An 18,373-nucleotide genomic window follows, 5' to 3' on the forward strand; every position below is an offset into this window, starting at 1 on the left:
GCCATGCTTTCATGAGAAAGCAAGTGCTCTCTGGTCATAATACAGTCATGTGTTCCAAACAATATTTAGGTAAATGAGGAATTGCACAAATGGTGCTGGTACTAACAGGCTATATTCTAGGGTCTAAGAGTATAGTAGGCTGTATCATCTAGATTTGTGTAATTGCATGCTATGATACTCACAATGATGAAACCACCTAAGAACATATTTCTTGGAATGCAGCCCCATCCTCAGGTATGTATGACTGTATGATATAAACCACACTATTTTTTCTCTCTTAACCAGCTTACTTAATCAACCTACTAAGCTGAATGGTTAAACAGCAAGCATTACAACTTAAGCTTTCAAACAAGAGAACAACTTAGGGTGTCTTAATGTAAGTAAATGTGACTTAAAATAATTAAAAATAGTTTTTATTTCAATTAACCTAAATGTATCCACAAGGAAGAAATAATACTTCTGTAATTTTTTTCTTCACCAATTTGGCATCTTTGTATTCCAAGTTTTGTCCCTATGATGGAGTTACTGCACCTAATTCTGGACAGACATGGTAGTACTAGGCCCACAGTTACCCTTGTATGTGCAGACACCTTCCTCACGGGCTTGCCTATTCCCCTCTCCACCGGGTCATTGTTGGAATGTCAAGCAATGTTTCCCACAGGGGCAGACATGCAAGCCAAGTCTGGTCAATCACAGCACCCCATACCACCACAGGTATGACTGGCTCAGAGATTAACATGGGACCCAGGCTGGGTCAGTGAGACACAGGCTGGGTCTTCTCTGGATTTTATCCAGTTCCTTGGAAAGCAAAGCTCTTTTTCCTTTATCAGGGTCATTAACTAAGATAAAAGCCTACTCCTTCTGAGGCTATGCTGCTCCCCTACTCCCTTCCCTGACCCCCAGTCACATTAAAGAGTACCTCAGGAGCTGGAGATAGCAAAACACATGAAAATATTTTATCCCTGGGTCTAGATCCTCTATGAATTTCCTAGCTATATGGGCCCCAAATTCCCTTTTCTTGCCAAATCTACGTTTTAACACTATCCCCAGGTATCTGTTTGAATGTTAATTTTGAGAGGCACTGTTACATATTCTACTTCTGAAATCAATTTGAATGCCTAATGTATGCATTTGGATTTGGAAGTATCCTTTTAAAATAAACGATAACAGCACATATATATTTACAAAATGAGTAATTACTGTATGCCAAGCACTGTGCTCATAGTTTTATTTGGAATATGTATTTTAAACTTTTTGAAGAAAACAAAATTCTTCATGAGCAGCCATTATCAGCTTAGTTTACAAATAATAATAGTGAGACTTAATAAGGAGGTTAAAAAATTTATGGGAGGGGCCTCCCCTGGTGCACAGCGGTTGAGCGCTGGGCTGCGAAACTGCCCGCAGCCTCTGCAGTGCCGGTTCAATCCCTGGCCACCTGTGAGGGTCCCACATGGCGCGCAGACCTCTCCTGCCGCCCGCTGCTCCCCTCAGCTGTGTTTTCAGTCCTTCTGCCTGTTCTGCTCCCGGCCCTGGCTCTGGTGAATTCTCTCACCCTCCCGCACTTCTAACTGTACCCAGTCCTTATATGAATAAATAAATAAATCTAAAAAAAAAATTATGGGAGCCATAATAGTGATTAAAATTTTTGGTGTAACTAATTCTGAGTCCCCAGGCTGGTTCTGAGGTAGTGTTTTCTCAGAGTTGTACATATAGGATTCCAATATGTGGACACTGGATGTCATTAGCTGTCATACTGGAAGCTAAAATCAGTTAATTGATTGTAGGTGGGGCCAGTATCTCTTGCTGAAAGAAAGAGATTCCCCCATCCGTCAAATGAAGGTTTGGGATTAGATGATTGGGAGAAACCCCTTTTTGGTGTCAGGATTTTATGGCTAACAAATTGTTAGTGTTTCATAGCACAGAAGTTGGAAGTGTGGGATTTGGAATTAAGTTTATGTTGAGATTCTGCCTCCTCAGATTCAATCAGTTGAGTAACCTTGAACAAGATGCTCAACATCTCTCTACTTTAAGATATCCGTACACAAAAGAGTGATTTCTTACTTCACTGAGAGTAAGAGGCACAACTTAACATTTTCAAAATTTACATTTTAGATTTGGTGGTGTGTCATAACTTAGTTGGCAGCCCTGTTTTATTCTTCGGAGTACAGAAATGAATGGTGTCTCTTATGCTTGATGGCCTTTCAGATACAATGAACTACGATAATATAATACAGAGTTGTAAGAATTAAATGAGACATGCATGTAACTTTATAGCACATACTAAATTCTCAATAAATGACAGACATTATCATCACCAGCAGCTACTTCATATCTTTTTGTCTAGTAGAAGAGACACTAGTAACAGTTATTGGCTCATGGTCTATTTTGTTTTTCTTTCTTTCCCCCAAATCCTCCTTGATAACAGTGATTGAAACATGTTTCTGAGACACTAATCTGCAGAATAATCATGAAAACAAAAATAAAAAGAGAAACATTTAGTTTCTTGTATAAATGACAGGCAGTGTGGGATGGTTCCCACACTGGAAAGTTCTAGACTTTGCTGAGTTGGAATTGCCTGTCTTGGTCTCTAGGGCAACACACATTGTGTGTTGTGAGTATTGCAAGCTTGGTTGTCTTTTCTTCTCCTTCAAAAGGTCTTGGACCTGTAGGGGGTTTGACTGGAGACAGGAAATAATGCAGGAACTTAACACTACTGCACCTTTATGAAGTCTTCTGGATAGATCTGACCTGCTTTGGAATGTTTCTGTCAAAAAGAACAGTCTCAGTTTTCTGGGAATATCACTGCCCCCAAGAAAACTTCACAATGGCACTGATCTCATCTCAGAAAGGATTTCTCTGTGTTTTTTTTTTTTTTTTATTTTGATGGACTTCCTGGATTAAAAGTTTTAAGTACTTTTGAACTGATCCACTAATGAATGAATAGTACAGTTGGGAAAGGCTGAGTGGTGGAAAGAGACCAAAAAAAAAAAAAAAAAGCATGGTGTTAGAATTTAGAAAGATCTAGCTTCATATCCTTCTTGAGAAAGTAACTTATCCTCTCCAAGTTTCAGTTCCCTCATCTGTAAAATAGGCAACAATAAGGCTCCTCTGTAGCACTAAGGCAGATATTGAATCAGATCCTCCAGGTAAAGTTATTAGCACAGTGGCTGGGTGGGCTGGCTGGCTATCTATCTATCCATCTATCCATCCTACACATCTATTTTTGCAAATACTCAGCATATCTGAAGGAAAAAATGGTTTTATCTCAAGTTCCAGAAGAATCATTATGATACTAAGAGAATTTTGCAAGTGTTTAGCCAAGAACTGAGGCAAAACAGTAATAGTATTGTAGACTTTCTCAGAGCTTGCTCGGTTCAGAATGTGTGACAATTTAAATGGAAATGTATTTAAAATAATAGAATTCATTTGCAGGAGTCACAGCTTTTCTTTCATAGAGTAGCAGCCTTTTGCATTTTTTTTGGAGTTACTGTAATTAAGCTGAATATCTAATTTCTAATAATGTCACCAGACAGAAAGCATAAGTCCACCAAAATGCCATCTGCAGAGTCCCATAGCCTCTCAAAGCACAGCCTCACTAAAGGACTCTTTAGCTGTCCCTGTTCCCCCTCAATGTGCACATAAAACTTCAGCTGTGCCCTGCCACCTCCATACCCATTATTTTCCAAACCCATCCATGTACTTGTGCTTTGTTCACCTAAGGGAACTGAAAAGGGAGGGGAGGAAAAGATCTAGTCAGGAAGGCAGTAATTACAATTTTGATTGTGACTGAAATCTGCTTTGCCCGGTAGAGTCTTTGGACATAGCAATCTTCAAACCCATTTGTGCTGTGATCTTAACTTTCAGGTACAATTCCCTCTATTCCTCTGCCTCAGTTGTTTCTCTCCATCACTGCCAATATGATTTGTCGGGAGTGCAAATTATAAGTCATCCACTTGCTGAAAGAGTTTTAATGGCTCTCTACAACCTTGTAATCTTTCCTCTGAAAAATCCCTATACATGCAGAAGTTGGCATAGATTCCAGGTTAAGAAACTCTGGCCCATGAGATACATTTTGAACTCTGTATTACTAAGGCATACAGAGGTTTTTGCTTGATAGGAATTACTGCCATCACTTCAGCTGCATTGCAACCACACTGAATTAGAGAGTAGTTAAAAGTGTGGCCTCTACCTGGATACCCAAATTCTGATTCTACCACTTACTTTTCTAGTAGTGTGCTATTTAACCTTTCTGGGTCTCAGTTTGTTCATCTCGAAAATGGGAATAATACTATTATCTACCTCATGAAGGATTTTGAGGACTAAATGAGTTAATTTACATAAGGCACTTAGTCATACCTAATATGTAAAACACATTGAATAAGCATTAATTAACTCATTAGCAGTTCATCATGAATTCATAGTCTCATTAACTTCATGGCTTCATGTATTCACATATATTACCCTTTCTATCTCGGATGCCTCTCCATTTTCTTTGCCAGATTCCTTTCTGTGATTCTAAATGATTTTTCAAGACATAGTTCACGCTTACTTTTTAAAGTGAAGATTTCCATGGATCTCTGACAATGCCCTATTACCATAACTCTACCGATTGGTGTTGCCATGTACTGAACTAGGCTTATGCGCCCACTTGTACCCATGAGGTTAACAGCTGTTTCCCATAGTCCCTGGTTTTTTAACACTGTACCTAACACAGGGTAGGCTCTCACTAAGCATCTGTCCAATGAATGAATGAATGAATGAATGAATACCATTCCCTCCAGGAAGGGAAAGTTTCATGTAACTTGAACACAGGTTTGAGAATCTTCAAATATGTATTGCTAGCCTGTTGCTTGGCATGGGCTCAAAAATGTCTTTCCGAATGGCTCTGAAATATATTCAACTTTGATTACATGAAGTATGTTCAAATTTGACTAAATTATAATTATCTTTTGAGAATCCTTTTGACCTTATCAGCAAAGATCAACACTATATTTTCATTAAAGTTTTAAGATGGAACTATCCTCAAAATATGCTCAGAAGTTGGGAATAAACAGGAAGAAAATTTCCAAAGCTAGAGAAATTTGTAAGAGCTTTCCTCTAGCAAAACTTCCAGCCACGGCCACTGTTCAGCTACCCTGTGTGTGCATCCTCCTTAATCATGTGATACACAGAAGAACAACATGGACACAGCTTCTCTCTGTCTTGACTGATAAACATTCATCAAAGAACACAGACTTCTCAATAGGGTAGAGAACAGAAAAAAGAAATGGCAAACAAAAAGGAAGGTTAGCTTTGTTTAATAACTTTTTTATAAAAAAGCACATGAGGCCAAATCACTGGAATCCTGAAACCAAAGACAAAGATGAAATGAAGCTCTGCAGCAAACCAGAATTCTGTTCCTTCAAAGCTTATACCTTTACGAAATTCTGCTCCATGGGGTCAACATCTAATGTGCGTGAGATATAGTTAGACAGCACAAATTAACTCCTTAAGTATTATTGCAACTCCACATCAGTCTTTGGGAGTACATACGTTAAGGAGCTATTAAACAAAAACGAAAACATAAACTAAATATAACTCAACAGTCCTGATATTTTATAATGCATATACAATTGGTTCACCTGCATCCTTTTGATTCTCTATTTGAAAGAGAGAGCACAACAAGGAGAGAAGAGAGAGAGAAACAAGAACACATATGCAGGATTAATGAGCAAGTGGACCAAAATGCCCCCCACTTATGTGTGATACATGATATTGGAAAGAAAAGGTTGCCCTGGGTTTCCCACCGCCCCGAAGTGTGGGGGCCAGGAAAAAAAGGCTCCTTCACAGAGGTGGAAAATGCTGCACAAATAGAAAATTAGTAAAATTAAGTTTAATATGAAATCAAGCTATGAAACGTACATGAATTCTCCAAGTGACAATTAAGTCATATGTTCTAGCCAGAGCTTAGAGGACAAGGACAAGTCAAAATCTCCAGAGAGAACAAGGAATAGCTTTCCAGCTTGAGAGAGAACAGATAGGAGGCAAATAAGATCTAATTTTTACAGAGAATAGACCACCTTGTGTGATCATTTACCCAAAATAGTTTGACATCTTAAACATGGAAAAGAAGGCATGATTTTGTCCCAAGTGTCCTTCATCTGACACCTAACACATTGCTCCCAGCCTAGCTGCTACCTTTTGATTGTGTACCAGTGACAAGCACTTTACAAATTGGGGTTACACACAAGCAAAGTAAAAATGCATTCAGGTCACAGACAGAGAATAACTGAAAAACTTACAGACAAATCTGAGTTTATCACAAACAAATGGCTTAATTGTCTAACCTGTTTTAGGCTGATAAAAAGTGACTGGACTTCTCACACTGGGTTTCACAGACAGAATCAACAGACAAGCCAATGCTAAAAAACTTGAAGCAAGGAGAGTGAGTTGGTTTGGATCTGGATTTTCTTGAAATAATGAAAACAGAAAGAGTGAAGACAGCATGGCGAGGAGGTGGTAGGTACTCACGAATGGTTAAATCCATCACTTGGGAGGCCAAGCAGAAGACAGGATGCTCATACATTTCTCTCTTTTTCCCTATAAAAGAGGATTTGGGCATGCAAGAGGCTTAGGTCAGAGGTAAAGAGGTTAAGGTCATAGGTTAGAGGAAAACGTTACATTAGCTCAAAGGAAAATAGCCACAGAGTATTTTGGGATAAACACAGAATAAAAGAAAAAGGAGTTTCAAAATTGGAGATCTACTGGATTAACCATTCAGCATGCCGTGAGTCACGAGAGAGATTGTGACCATGATTTTACACGTCTCTTTAGAATTGTTGGCAAGGATACAATGACCAAAAACATCATGAGTAAAGGGAAACAGAATCTCATTGATTTAAGGCTCCAAGATACTAAGGATTTCAGACTTTAGTATCTAAGGCTCTTGAGGTATTTCTTCATAAACATAGTCTCCAGCAATATTACTACAACTTCTTTCCAAAATTCTCAGGGCACTAAGCTATTAATGCTCACAGAGGGGCACAAATGTAAAAATGGAAGATTTCTTTTCTGAGGGTAGGCTCAGAACCTTGCAAAAAGAAAGTTGTCTGGTAGTAATATCTTTAAAGCTGCAATGTCTCAGCCTATGGTGGACTATGTTCATGAAAGAAAACCTGATACATGCAGCCAGAGGATGTTGGGTTGTCTGAATTGACAATCCCAGCATGCTTTGAAATTGGTGTCACAGCCACTTTTGCAGAGGAAACATCAAAAAGTGGCTGAGCCAATCACGGACAAGGAAGGAGAGAAGCAGAAGAGAGCAGGTAGTGTGGAATGAGGTACTTCTCTGAAAAGAGAGTTGGAAAAAAAAAGATTGGTTTCTTCAAAGAATCCCCAGACCTAAAAGTCACAGTGCAAAAGATAATTAACACAACCAAGAAGAATTGAGGCACAAAAGGAAATTACAGACCAGCTGATCTACTTTGGAAATGAATGCATTTTTACTTACAGATCTTAAAGTTTGTTTTTGGATATATTTATCTGAAAGAAGAGAGCAGATCTTACCAAAAGACTAGTTAGTAATAGCTAGATAAAAGACTTAGGAGGCAGCCGAACATTTCTGGATCCCATCCCATCTCTGGCCTTGCCTAGGATTAGCAGGTACCTGGTTGACTTTACCAAATGCAACCAATCATTATGTCTGGGGAAGGTAAATGCTGGAACAATTACTTGCTAATATAGCCCTTTAACAATCTTCGTGTTTCTCTATTTTTGCCACTCATTACCAAGTCAAGAGTTGATAAACATCCTTTTAGTGCCCAATTCTTAAGTGTTTCTCCCTGGATGCATAACAATGAATTCATTACCACTGGTACACAATTTGCATTGTCAGACAGACAAAATTGAGAGAGGGAGGACATGTAATATACAGAACACTGCGAATTTGACATGATCTTAACCTAATTCTCTAAGAAAACAAGGACTTTCGCAGGATAAGCAATGGGGTTCTGGCAGATGGTTAGGTTTTTTTTTTTCTTCCCAGTCATGTCCTGAAGGCAGACAATGGGCATTTGCTGGTTTAAGTCAGGTGTTTCACATCAGATTCCAGAATATGGACACATTGAGTTTTGCACACAGAACTTCCACATTTATACACTTACACCACTGGTCAAGTTGGGTTTGGTTTTCAAATCACCCTATAGCAGCCAACAGGGTAACAATGAAAAGTGATTAATACCTTTGCAAATAGGTCCCAAAGAACCATATCTTCTCAAATAGTTTACTTAGAGTGCCTTTTGGCTGATCACTGGTAATCAGTGAACCTTCTCCTAAAACTTGAGAGGGTAGTGGTAACAACCCTTCTAGTCTGGTATAATAAGAATGAACAAGCTCTAAAGCAAACCAGGAAACATCGAGATGGCTGGAAATGAACCTGCCATGCAGTTTGAAAACACGACCAAAGACAAGATACTTTCAAGGGGCAAGAAAAAGTTAAGCAAAATCTTGATGTTACTTTATTCAATTCTTGTTTTCCTTCCAATGCTATCAACAGAGGACAACAAACTGGTTTATTTTCCTCTAATTCAAGAAGGTATCTGTCCTACAGAACTCTTTCATAGGAAAACATTAGCCACAAAGCAAACTTTGGTCTAACACAGACTCTCAGAAAGGACTTCAGTTATCTGATAACATCCTATTCTTTCCTTACAAAACTGTTTCTTGAGCTCCTGTTCTTTAATTCATTTAGTTGGTCATAGCCAAGGATGCTTTCACATTTCAAGTGCTTTCAAGTTTCAGCTCAACATACTCGGATGGACCACTGTTTTCTGCTGCCCATCAGAAAGGAGAGAGACTTCCCCAGGGAGTCATACCAAAATTTAAATTTAAAAATTGAGGGCAGAAGTGAATCTTACCTTCAATTTTGGCATATTCTGATAGCCGAGAATAGTTGACTAAAGCAGCCTGCTCTAGACATTTACGGATGACTGTTTTTACCTCCTCTTGTGGCACTGGGGTAACAATATCTTTCATCAAAACCTTTAGGTGGGAAAAAAGATCACGACAGTGTTACTCATTTATACTTCTCAAAGAAATGCAAGTCTAAATGTACGTGTGAAAGCTTTCTTTGTGACTTAATCCTGATCAAGCCATTGTTAAAAAAGAACAAATCACAATGCACGGTTAGGACAGCAAAGCCCATCTGTGAATCCAGAAAGGGCTAGGAGCATATATCTTCACTATGTCCTAACTATTTGGAAGTCTGAAATAAAACATCGAGAATTTTGGCAGTTCCCTCCCATTGATTCTGCTATTTGACGAATGGCCAACAACTCCTCAAAAAATTACAAACTAGGTCAAACAATGACAAAATTTCATCACACTTATGTTCACATCTGTGTATGTCCACATCTGTATGTATGTTTGTGTATATATAAAAATCTGTCTTTTACTTTCATTCTTACCCTTTCCAAGAGTGAGAGAGTAGCTTTCAAAGCACCTTCAGGTCGACCAAATGGAAAGCAATACCTAAAAAAGGCAGAAAAATTCTTCAGGTTGCCCAAATCTATTACATTTCAGCATGAAATGTGTTGCAATTTAATTCCTATAGCAACTCTCTCTGAGGAGCAGAAAAATGCTTTTTATTTTGTCACATTGTGTTATGTTAATCTGAATTCACACCATATATGTGTGTATATAATGTATATATGTGTATGTGTGAATAATGACTAAAGAGAGACTCTGCAAATGTCTGCAGCAGAAAAGAATATTTCGAGTGATGATATAGACTGTTGAGATTTCTATTGTGAAGGAGAGTTAGCTCAAATGTGACATATATTCTTTTTTTTTTTTTAAATTTTTTTTTTTTATAGAGGCATGTTTTTATTTATTTATTTATTTGTTTGTTTGTTTGTTTGTTTATACATGCACTGGGTACAGTCAGAAGTGCAGGAGGGTGAGAGAATTCACCAGAGCCAGAACGGGGAGCAGAGCAGGCAGAAGGACCCAAGTACACTGCTGAGGGGAGCAGCGGGCGGCAGGAGAGGTCTGCGCGCCATGTGGGACCCTCCTCCAGTGGCCGGGGAGCAGCCGGGGATGGAACCGGCGGCGCAGAGGCCGCGGGCAGCTTCGCAACCCAGCGCTCAACTGCTGCGCCACCGGGGAGGCCCATCAAATGTGACATATATTCTTATAGAAACCAACATTAAACAAAATTAGTTGCAATTGGCTAAATCTCCAAAGGATTACTATAGGAAACAAAGGAATTTATTTTGAGCAAAATCATGATTCTGCTAATTGCCCTTCCTTGATTGTAGTTTTTAATTGTTATGGGATCTTTTGTTATTGGCAATGTGTCTTGGATAGAGTGTATGATCAATAAAGATTTATACGGGAGGACTTTGATGGCACAGAAAAAGTATGTCAGGTACCATTAAGAGTTCTATTGACTGTTTCAGTTTGTCATAGCCCTTCGAGACTCTGCTCCTCATGGTACAATGGGGCTAATACGAACTAAAACTCAGAGCATCCTGTGTTCCTGTTCGACTTGTTTCACTTGTCCGCTGGGTGGCCTGGGCAAGTTACTTTATCTCTCTTGGTCTCAGTTCACTCCTTCTCTAAATGGGGATTATAATAATTACTTTACAAAGCTGTTCTGAGAATAAAACAGTAAGTTAGTGCTTACCGAGCCTCTTGTCTTATGTTTGGTACATAAGAAGTGTTTAATAAATGGGGATGTTTATTATGTTATTATAAATGCTCTGTTTTTGAGTAACTATTTCAACACTTGTGATCTAGAATCACCAGTACAGAATTAGAAATGTCTTATTTGCCCAAAGAGCAAAGGGGGGTATACAGTGTAAGCCTCATACACTGGACCCACTGGCTGCTTGGAGTGTAAGGAGCAAGCCAAGGCTGACATAAGTTCCTTTCTTTTACTGTGGAGTCTAACTAGCCCTGTTTCTGAGGTAAAGAGGAAGGTGCAGACTCTGCCTTCCTTCCCTGTTCATCTCATCCCTCCTCACATGATATGATTCACAGGATTTTTTTCCTGTTTTATTTATGAAACCTTGAAGAAGCTTCAAATTCAACTTTTTAATAGATTTAAGAAAAGATGAAAACCAGGGTTAGCTTGAAGGACTGACTGTTCTTTCAGGAGAAATAAAATGAACATGAAATTTCAAAGTCTGCTGGCTGTTGGGGAAGCCTACCCTATGGGCTTGCTTCTCCATTCATTTATTTCTAAACCTCCAAAGTGTCTCTGACAGATTTACAGTTTTAGAAAAATCAATAATAAGCCCCCAAGTCCCAAATCCTTACCTAAAATGTGTAATCTGATTTTCCAGTAGAACCCGAAGTCTCTCTTTGATTTCTTCAAAACGTTCCTTTTCTTCAACAGTCACAGTTCCAATTCCATCAGGCCTGAAAGAAGACATGTCATGAATTGACAGGAACCTCATCTGCTGACACCATCAAATCAAATCTCCAGCAGGAGGAAACTGTCCATTTTAGAAGATCAACTACAATGATCTAGGTGTCCTAAAAGTCCTTAGAAATCCTGCTTTTCTGTGCCTACTAAAGGGAAGGGCCTTTTTTTAGGTTATTGTTTCAAAGACATTTGCAGAACTGTTACTCATTTGTTGTGAAATGGCAAAAATATAAAAACTGGTGGTTTGCAGGTTAAATAAAGCATCTATGCCTATTCTGTTTGGCTCACAGCTTCTTAACTACTTACCAACATTCTTTAAATGAAGAAAATTTCACAAAACAATTTTGATTTCTCTTGAAAATTGGGAACAATTGGCATTAACTGTTAAATGCTAACTAATGGCATCTTCCTTACAGCACTCACTTGAGACATATCTCACTTGCATTACTTTCTGTCTTGTAGGCACTTTGGTTTGGCACCCCCTGAATTACATAGACTCCCATGAAAATTCCCATGAAATTCCCATGAAATATAAATTCCCATGAAAACCAGGTGCCCTATAAATGTCTGCCTTTCCCAGTGTGAAATATTCCTAAATACCTCATTTTCTAGTTTACAATTATAAATGTACAGATTAATTTTAACACTCACGTATTAACTGAAGAACAACTCACAAGACATCGATGAAAGAAATTGAAGAAGGCCAAAATAAATGGAAAGATATTCTGTGTTCATGAATTGGAAGAATATTTTTTAAATGTTCATAGTACCCAAAAAGGCAATTCTTATCAAAATTCCAATGGCATTTTACATAGAAATAGATATTACAATCCTAAAATTAGTATGTAACAACAAAAGACCCAGATAGTTAAAGGAACCTTGAGAAAGAAAAATAAAGTTGGAGGTATCACAATTTCTGATTTTAAGCTTGTTACAAAGGTATATTAATCAAAACAGTATGGTACTGACATAAAACAGACATACAGCCAATAGATGAGAATCAAGAGCCCACAAATAAACCCTCAAGTATACAGTCAACTAATATTTGACACTGAAGCCAAGGCTCAATGGGAAAAGGATCAACTTTCCAACAAATGATATTGGGAAAACTGGATAACAACATATAGAAAAACAAAATTGGACCTCCAAACTTATGCTGCTCACAAATATTACCTTGAAATAGACTAATGACTTAAATATAACACCTGATATGGTAAAACTTTTAAAAGAAAACATGGGTAAGAAGATCTTTGACACCGGCCTTACAATGATTTTATTGGAAATGACACCAAAGTGCAAGAAACGAAAGCAAAGACAGACGAGTGGGACTATATTAAACGAAAAAGCTTCTTCACAAAAGAAACAATCAGCAAAACAGAAATGCAACCTGCAAAATATGGGAGAAAAATCTTCACAAACCATATAGATTGGATAAGGGGTTAATATCCAAAACACAGAAGGAACTCATAACACTAACTATCAAAAAAGTCAATTTGATTTAAAAATGGGCAGAGAACTTGAACAGAAGACATACAAATTGCCAACAAGTACAAAAGATGCTTACTATAATCATCAGGGAAATGCAAATCAACATCACATTGAGACATCACCTCACACCTGTTAGAATGACTATTATCAAAAAGACAAGAAATGATGAATGCTGGTAAGATTGCAGGAAAAAGGGAACACATTCACTATGAATGGGCTTGTGAATTGGCATAGCCACTATGGAAAAAAGCATGGGGGTTTCTCAAAAAATTAAAAAATAAAACTGCCATAGGATCCAGCAATCCCACTTTGGGTATATATCTGAAGGAGAGGAAATCACTATCTTGGCGAGGTATCTGTATCCCCATGTTTACTGCAGCATTACCTTATTTACAACAACCATCACATGCAAACAGCCTAAGTGCCCACCGACAGATGAGTGGGTTAAGAAAATGTGAAAATATATATATATATATATATATATATATATATACTGTATATTATTTAGTCATAAAAAAGGACATCCTGCCTTTTGTGATAGAGACAACCTGAAGGCATTATATTAAGTCAGACAGAGAAAGACAAATACTGTATGATCTTACTTATATGTGGAAACTAAAAAGACTTCTAGAAATATACTTAGAGACTTGTAGAAACAGTGAGTAGAAAGGTTGTCTCCAGGTGCTGAGGAGTGGGGGTGAATTGGGGTGATGCTAGGCAAAGGGTCCAGACTTCCAGTTAGAGGATGAGTAAGTTCTAGGGATCTAATGTACAACATGGTGGCTACAGTTAACAGTATTGTATTAGGTACTTGAAGGTTGTTAAAAAAGTAGATCTTAAATGTTATCACTACACACACACACACACACACACAAAGTAAGGTAATTATGTGAGGGAATATAGGTGTCAGCTAACCTTACTGTTATTATTTTACAATATACACTGATATCAAATCATCACATTGTCATCCTTAAATTTACATAAATTATATACAATCATATCTCAATAAAACTGGGAAAAAAAGAATACCACATATGCTTTTCAGTGTTAGTGAACTCCTGCTCATTCTAATAAAAAGAAGAGCTGGAGCTTAAATGACTTTCAGTTTAATCACAGTATACTCATGTTTCTGAATCACAATTAGGTTCACACACATTTCTCCTATTTGTTTCGGACTATTCAAGTTGAAAATATAAAGGGAGGCTGCACGATTATAGCCCAAATTTATCTGTGCCAAATTGGATGTAGGATAATCTGACCCATTCAAAGACTTCAGCTTCCCAGATCCCATGTGACTTGTTTTGACTACTGGCTGAGCCAGTCTGCAGATTGGTGCGTCACCATGAAACTTCCATTGGAACATTCTTCAGTTTGCAAATGCAAGTCATCTTGAGACCAAACAAATGGTCTTATTTATAGGCCTTCTCAAGCATCCAGCATAAGTAGGGAAAATCCTGTATACCAGATCAGCCTGACTGCACAAAAGACTTGGCAAATGACAGCAGTGTACCTCCTGTTAGGGGTTAATTGGTCAACTTCCTTTCTTTTTAAAAACTAAAAATGCCCTCCTTGAAAACTAGAGTGCCCTTTCCCACTTCATAAAAATAATAAAATACTATATAGCCTATTTCCCTTGAACTTAAAAAAAGAAGGCAAAATGTAAATACCAGGTAGGCTGTTGGAATTTATGAATGTGCCTTTATTCCTGAATTTTCTGGGGGAAATACCTAATATTAATTCACATCGTTTCTTAAAATATTTTTATCAAAAAATCTCCATAAATGTAATGTTAAATATTAGGACTGACTTGTACAAAATACATAAGACACTTTTTGTGATTATTACTTGTGTTGTAACCTATCTTCCTTTGGCTGTGGCCACTGAATTTTGTATAAACAAAATTTGCTAGTGCACTGAACACACATTTATACAACTGGCTTTGTGTGCACATAGTCAATTTGGGGAAAAGGGAGGAGTTTTAAACATTTTGATTCTTAGCAGAGAATTAATCCAGAGAAAAATGTTATTGAACATAATTTATAACTTAGAAGAGGTTTATAGATGACAGGACAGACACGGGGAACTATTTAGCTTGGACAGTCCAGAGATGTCTATGGTCATTATTAGGTGACAAAGTTCTTTGTGAAGAGAATCACTCACTTCTTACTTAAAGAAGTTTCTAAAGCACTTAGGCAATTAGGAGGTGGCTTTGAGATTTGTGTTTGATATGAGAAAAAGTGAGCATTGAGTGTGTTCCTGGCCTTCTCAGTTAATTCTCATTATAAAGGGTATTATTATAAACATTTGATTATGTTTTCCCGCCTTGTGCTGATGACTCACTTTTGTGATTACTAAAGGTATCAACAGCTTCTGATTCCCTGAGAACCTCTCCTTATACTGCTTTCTAATCTCACTATTCAAAAAAGGTAAACAGCTAAAAATTATTGTTGTGGCATTTTCTTAAATTTACTTCTTACATGCCTATGTCAGAGTGAAAAATTTTATCTTAAAATATACAGAACACACTACCACGTAGGCACGTGGTTTCTAACAAAAACAGGTGATAAAACAAATTACATTTTGGGCATCCATGCAAATTTGTAATTACCAGAATTGCTCTGAAATGGTACTGGGAACAGGGGGTGCTATTTTGCAAACTGAGGGAGATACACACAAGAATAACAAAATCTTTCAAAGATCACAGGTTGTAACTATATTAGTTGAAAAACAAAAATAACCTTTTTGGGTTTGATTTTGCATAATTGTTTTTGAAAATCCTGTCAAACATGAATTTTGTTAACTCCTAACATTTGTTACTGTAAATTGTACATGGTTATTTGTCTGTCTATGGGGCTAAAAGAATTCTGGTTCAATATTTTGGGAAGAATTCTGGTTCAATATTTAGAAGCAATAAAATACATCTGTTTTAGAGCAGTGGTTTTCAAACCTGAGCTTACCTCCAAATCACCTAGAGGGCTTGCCACAACCCAAATAGCTGGGTTCCACCACAGAAACTCTGGGGTACGGCCTGAAATTTGCATTTCCAATAAGTTCTCTGGGGCTGCTGCTTAGGGGAATATAATTTGAAAACTACTGCTCTTAGGAAGAAAATATTGGGTGGGTGGATCTTTCAGTGGCTAAAATGCTATATTTCATTCAGGCATCTCAATTTTTCAGATTGGAGTGAATTTGTAGCCAGAGATCTCCAGGAAGTACGTGATTTGCTAATCAAGCTAGCAATTCCTTCCAAATGTGGCATTTGTTTTATTTCCAAGGGATCATTCTAAGCAGTAGTGGTCACAAAGGAAATGGAAGAACTGTATTAGTGTCTCTTAGAAATCATGCCATTGTTTTTTCTTCTTGGGAAAAGTGGGGGTGATTTGATAATTGTCATAAAACTGGCTCTGTACCTTGTTCCTTTTTCAGTTCCTTTAACACTTGAGAATTCACAAAGAATGGGAGAAGAGGAGGGAAGAAACTGGGTTTTAAACTTCTAACTAGCAAGCCCCAGGCATGTCTCAGAGTGCGTCTGGGAGCCTGAGGCCCTGCCCTCTCTAAGTCCCCTGTCCTGACTGCCACCCTTTCTGCCATCTTGATTTTTGCTTCTTAGTGTTCATTGCTGTTTCCTAACATCACCTGATTTTCCATTGGAGGGATGACCATGTCCACATGGCAGGTACTCCTTGGGGCAGGGTAAATTGCTATTAACGCTGAAAGGGCTCTCTACAGGGCAGTTCCTCCCTTTCCTGTCCACTGTACCTCTAAGCTGGACTGTGACCTAAGCTCAAGCAAACAGATATGCTTCTGGAAACTTTAATGTCGAGTAAATGATGCATGAACAGAAGAAACAGGTGGAATTTGGTTGCTCCTGCATCCGGGCCTACTGGACTGTCCTTGTGGTTGACAATTCTTAATCTTTGCAGGTGGTCCCACCCTCAAGCTTTGATTCGATTAACCTGTAGAAGAGCCTCCAAACTGTCATGTGGAGCTTCCCAGGTTACTCCAATGTGCAGTCAAGGGGGAACCCACTGCTCTGGATCCATTTCCTACTTTTCTTGAGCTGCCTTGACTCCAATTTTCCTCCTTTTCTTTGAAGCTTTTACCATCATCCCAATAAACTCCCTCTTGCTTAGATTATTCAGTTACTTTTTGTTACTTATATCATACTGATACAGGTTCATAAAGTACTTACACCTTCCTTTCCCACACATGCAATTTTAGTAGAAACAATAACGCTCTTGAACTCAGCTTTGGAAACACATCCACATCACCCATGTGCTCACAAGAAAAGATGGCCCCTGGTCTCTTGTATATCATGATCCTGCAAACTTGAGACAATATGCAGATCAAATGCAATAGACTGGACACTCTCCCACCTGCAGGCCATAATGGGGCCAGAAGTGGGTCTCTCTGGCCACAATAGACTATATTGCATCTGACACAGCAGGCATTTCTGGAATCCACCTTTCAAATTTTCGGCAAACCATTTTCTCACTGTCCTTCACAAAGCTGACATTTTCAGCAGTGTGATAGGAAAGATGTCATGTCAGCTGCTCTTCAAGTTCTTGTCACAGTGGTTAGCACCAGTTCTGTCATCTTCACTCTCCTCAGAGTCTCCCATCTTGAGCCATGTCACAAATAATAATATATCTACCATTGTGTTTTGTTTCCTTTTTTTTGTCACACTGAAAGATCATAACCCAGTTACTCATCCTTTAGGTTACTAGTTATGTAAATTATTCTCCCTTCCCCCAACTGATTCTGAGCTAGAGTATTAAGGAAGGTCTATTGTAGGATTAATTCAATAGGATTAAGTACTATGTCATTTATGTGAAACATTTGATTTTGATAGTTGAAATTAAGGATGAGTATTCTAGTCAAAATTCAAGTTGCAGTGCATTTTGTGAAGTGAATTGACTTATTTGGGCTTGTTAAATTTCCCTGCACACTCAGGTGAGTACACAGATTCCTCATATTTAATTTTCCTGTGAGCTAGGTTCTCTATGTTATGCTGAAAACCAGACTGTAGAAACCTCATTTGGAAGATATCTTTTCAAAAAGGTCAGGTTACTAAATTAATTCAAAGCTCACAGTGATTGATGCATTCTGATTCTGCATTTATTTGGTGATTAAGTGTGGAATCCAGATGTTAAAGAATTGTCTGGTTCAATGAAAGGAACGAATGCCTGGTCCATCTCTCTTGCATACAGCCAACTTTAAACTCCGATCACTACCAACAAGGGGTAAAACTCCAGCTGAAGTGGGAATATACTTTCTCTCCAAATGCAAATGTCCACATATGCCGGTGCAGGCACGGTAAACATGATATATTCTCTCTCTCCAAATGGATGCATGCCTGCAGACCGCATTATGGATCCATGAAAATGTCCTTAAACAAGCATGATAACTGAATCCTACTCAATACTAACTTGTTCCAGCCCAGAAACAAGAGCGCTTAAAGGGCCAGAGTGGGAAAGA

The 18,373-nt window shown here is 38.2% G+C and overlaps 1 protein-coding gene across 1 annotated transcript in view; it reads right to left on the reverse strand.

Moving 5' to 3' along the window:
• The window catches only part of CADPS (calcium dependent secretion activator), a 445,600-nt gene that overhangs the window by 105,836 nt on the left and 321,391 nt on the right, over positions 1–18,373 (reverse strand). Inside the window, 4 exon segments of the mRNA XM_054695215.1 lie at positions 6,511–6,579; positions 8,895–9,018; positions 9,444–9,507; positions 11,299–11,400. Coding sequence (XP_054551190.1) covers positions 6,511–6,579; positions 8,895–9,018; positions 9,444–9,507; positions 11,299–11,400 — 359 coding nt within the window.

The sequence above is a fragment of the Talpa occidentalis genome, unplaced genomic scaffold, assembly GCF_014898055.3.
Source record: "Talpa occidentalis isolate TD23 unplaced genomic scaffold, MPIMG_talOcc4v2.1 talOcc4.10, whole genome shotgun sequence".
Classification (NCBI taxonomy): Eukaryota; Metazoa; Chordata; class Mammalia; order Eulipotyphla; family Talpidae; genus Talpa; species Talpa occidentalis.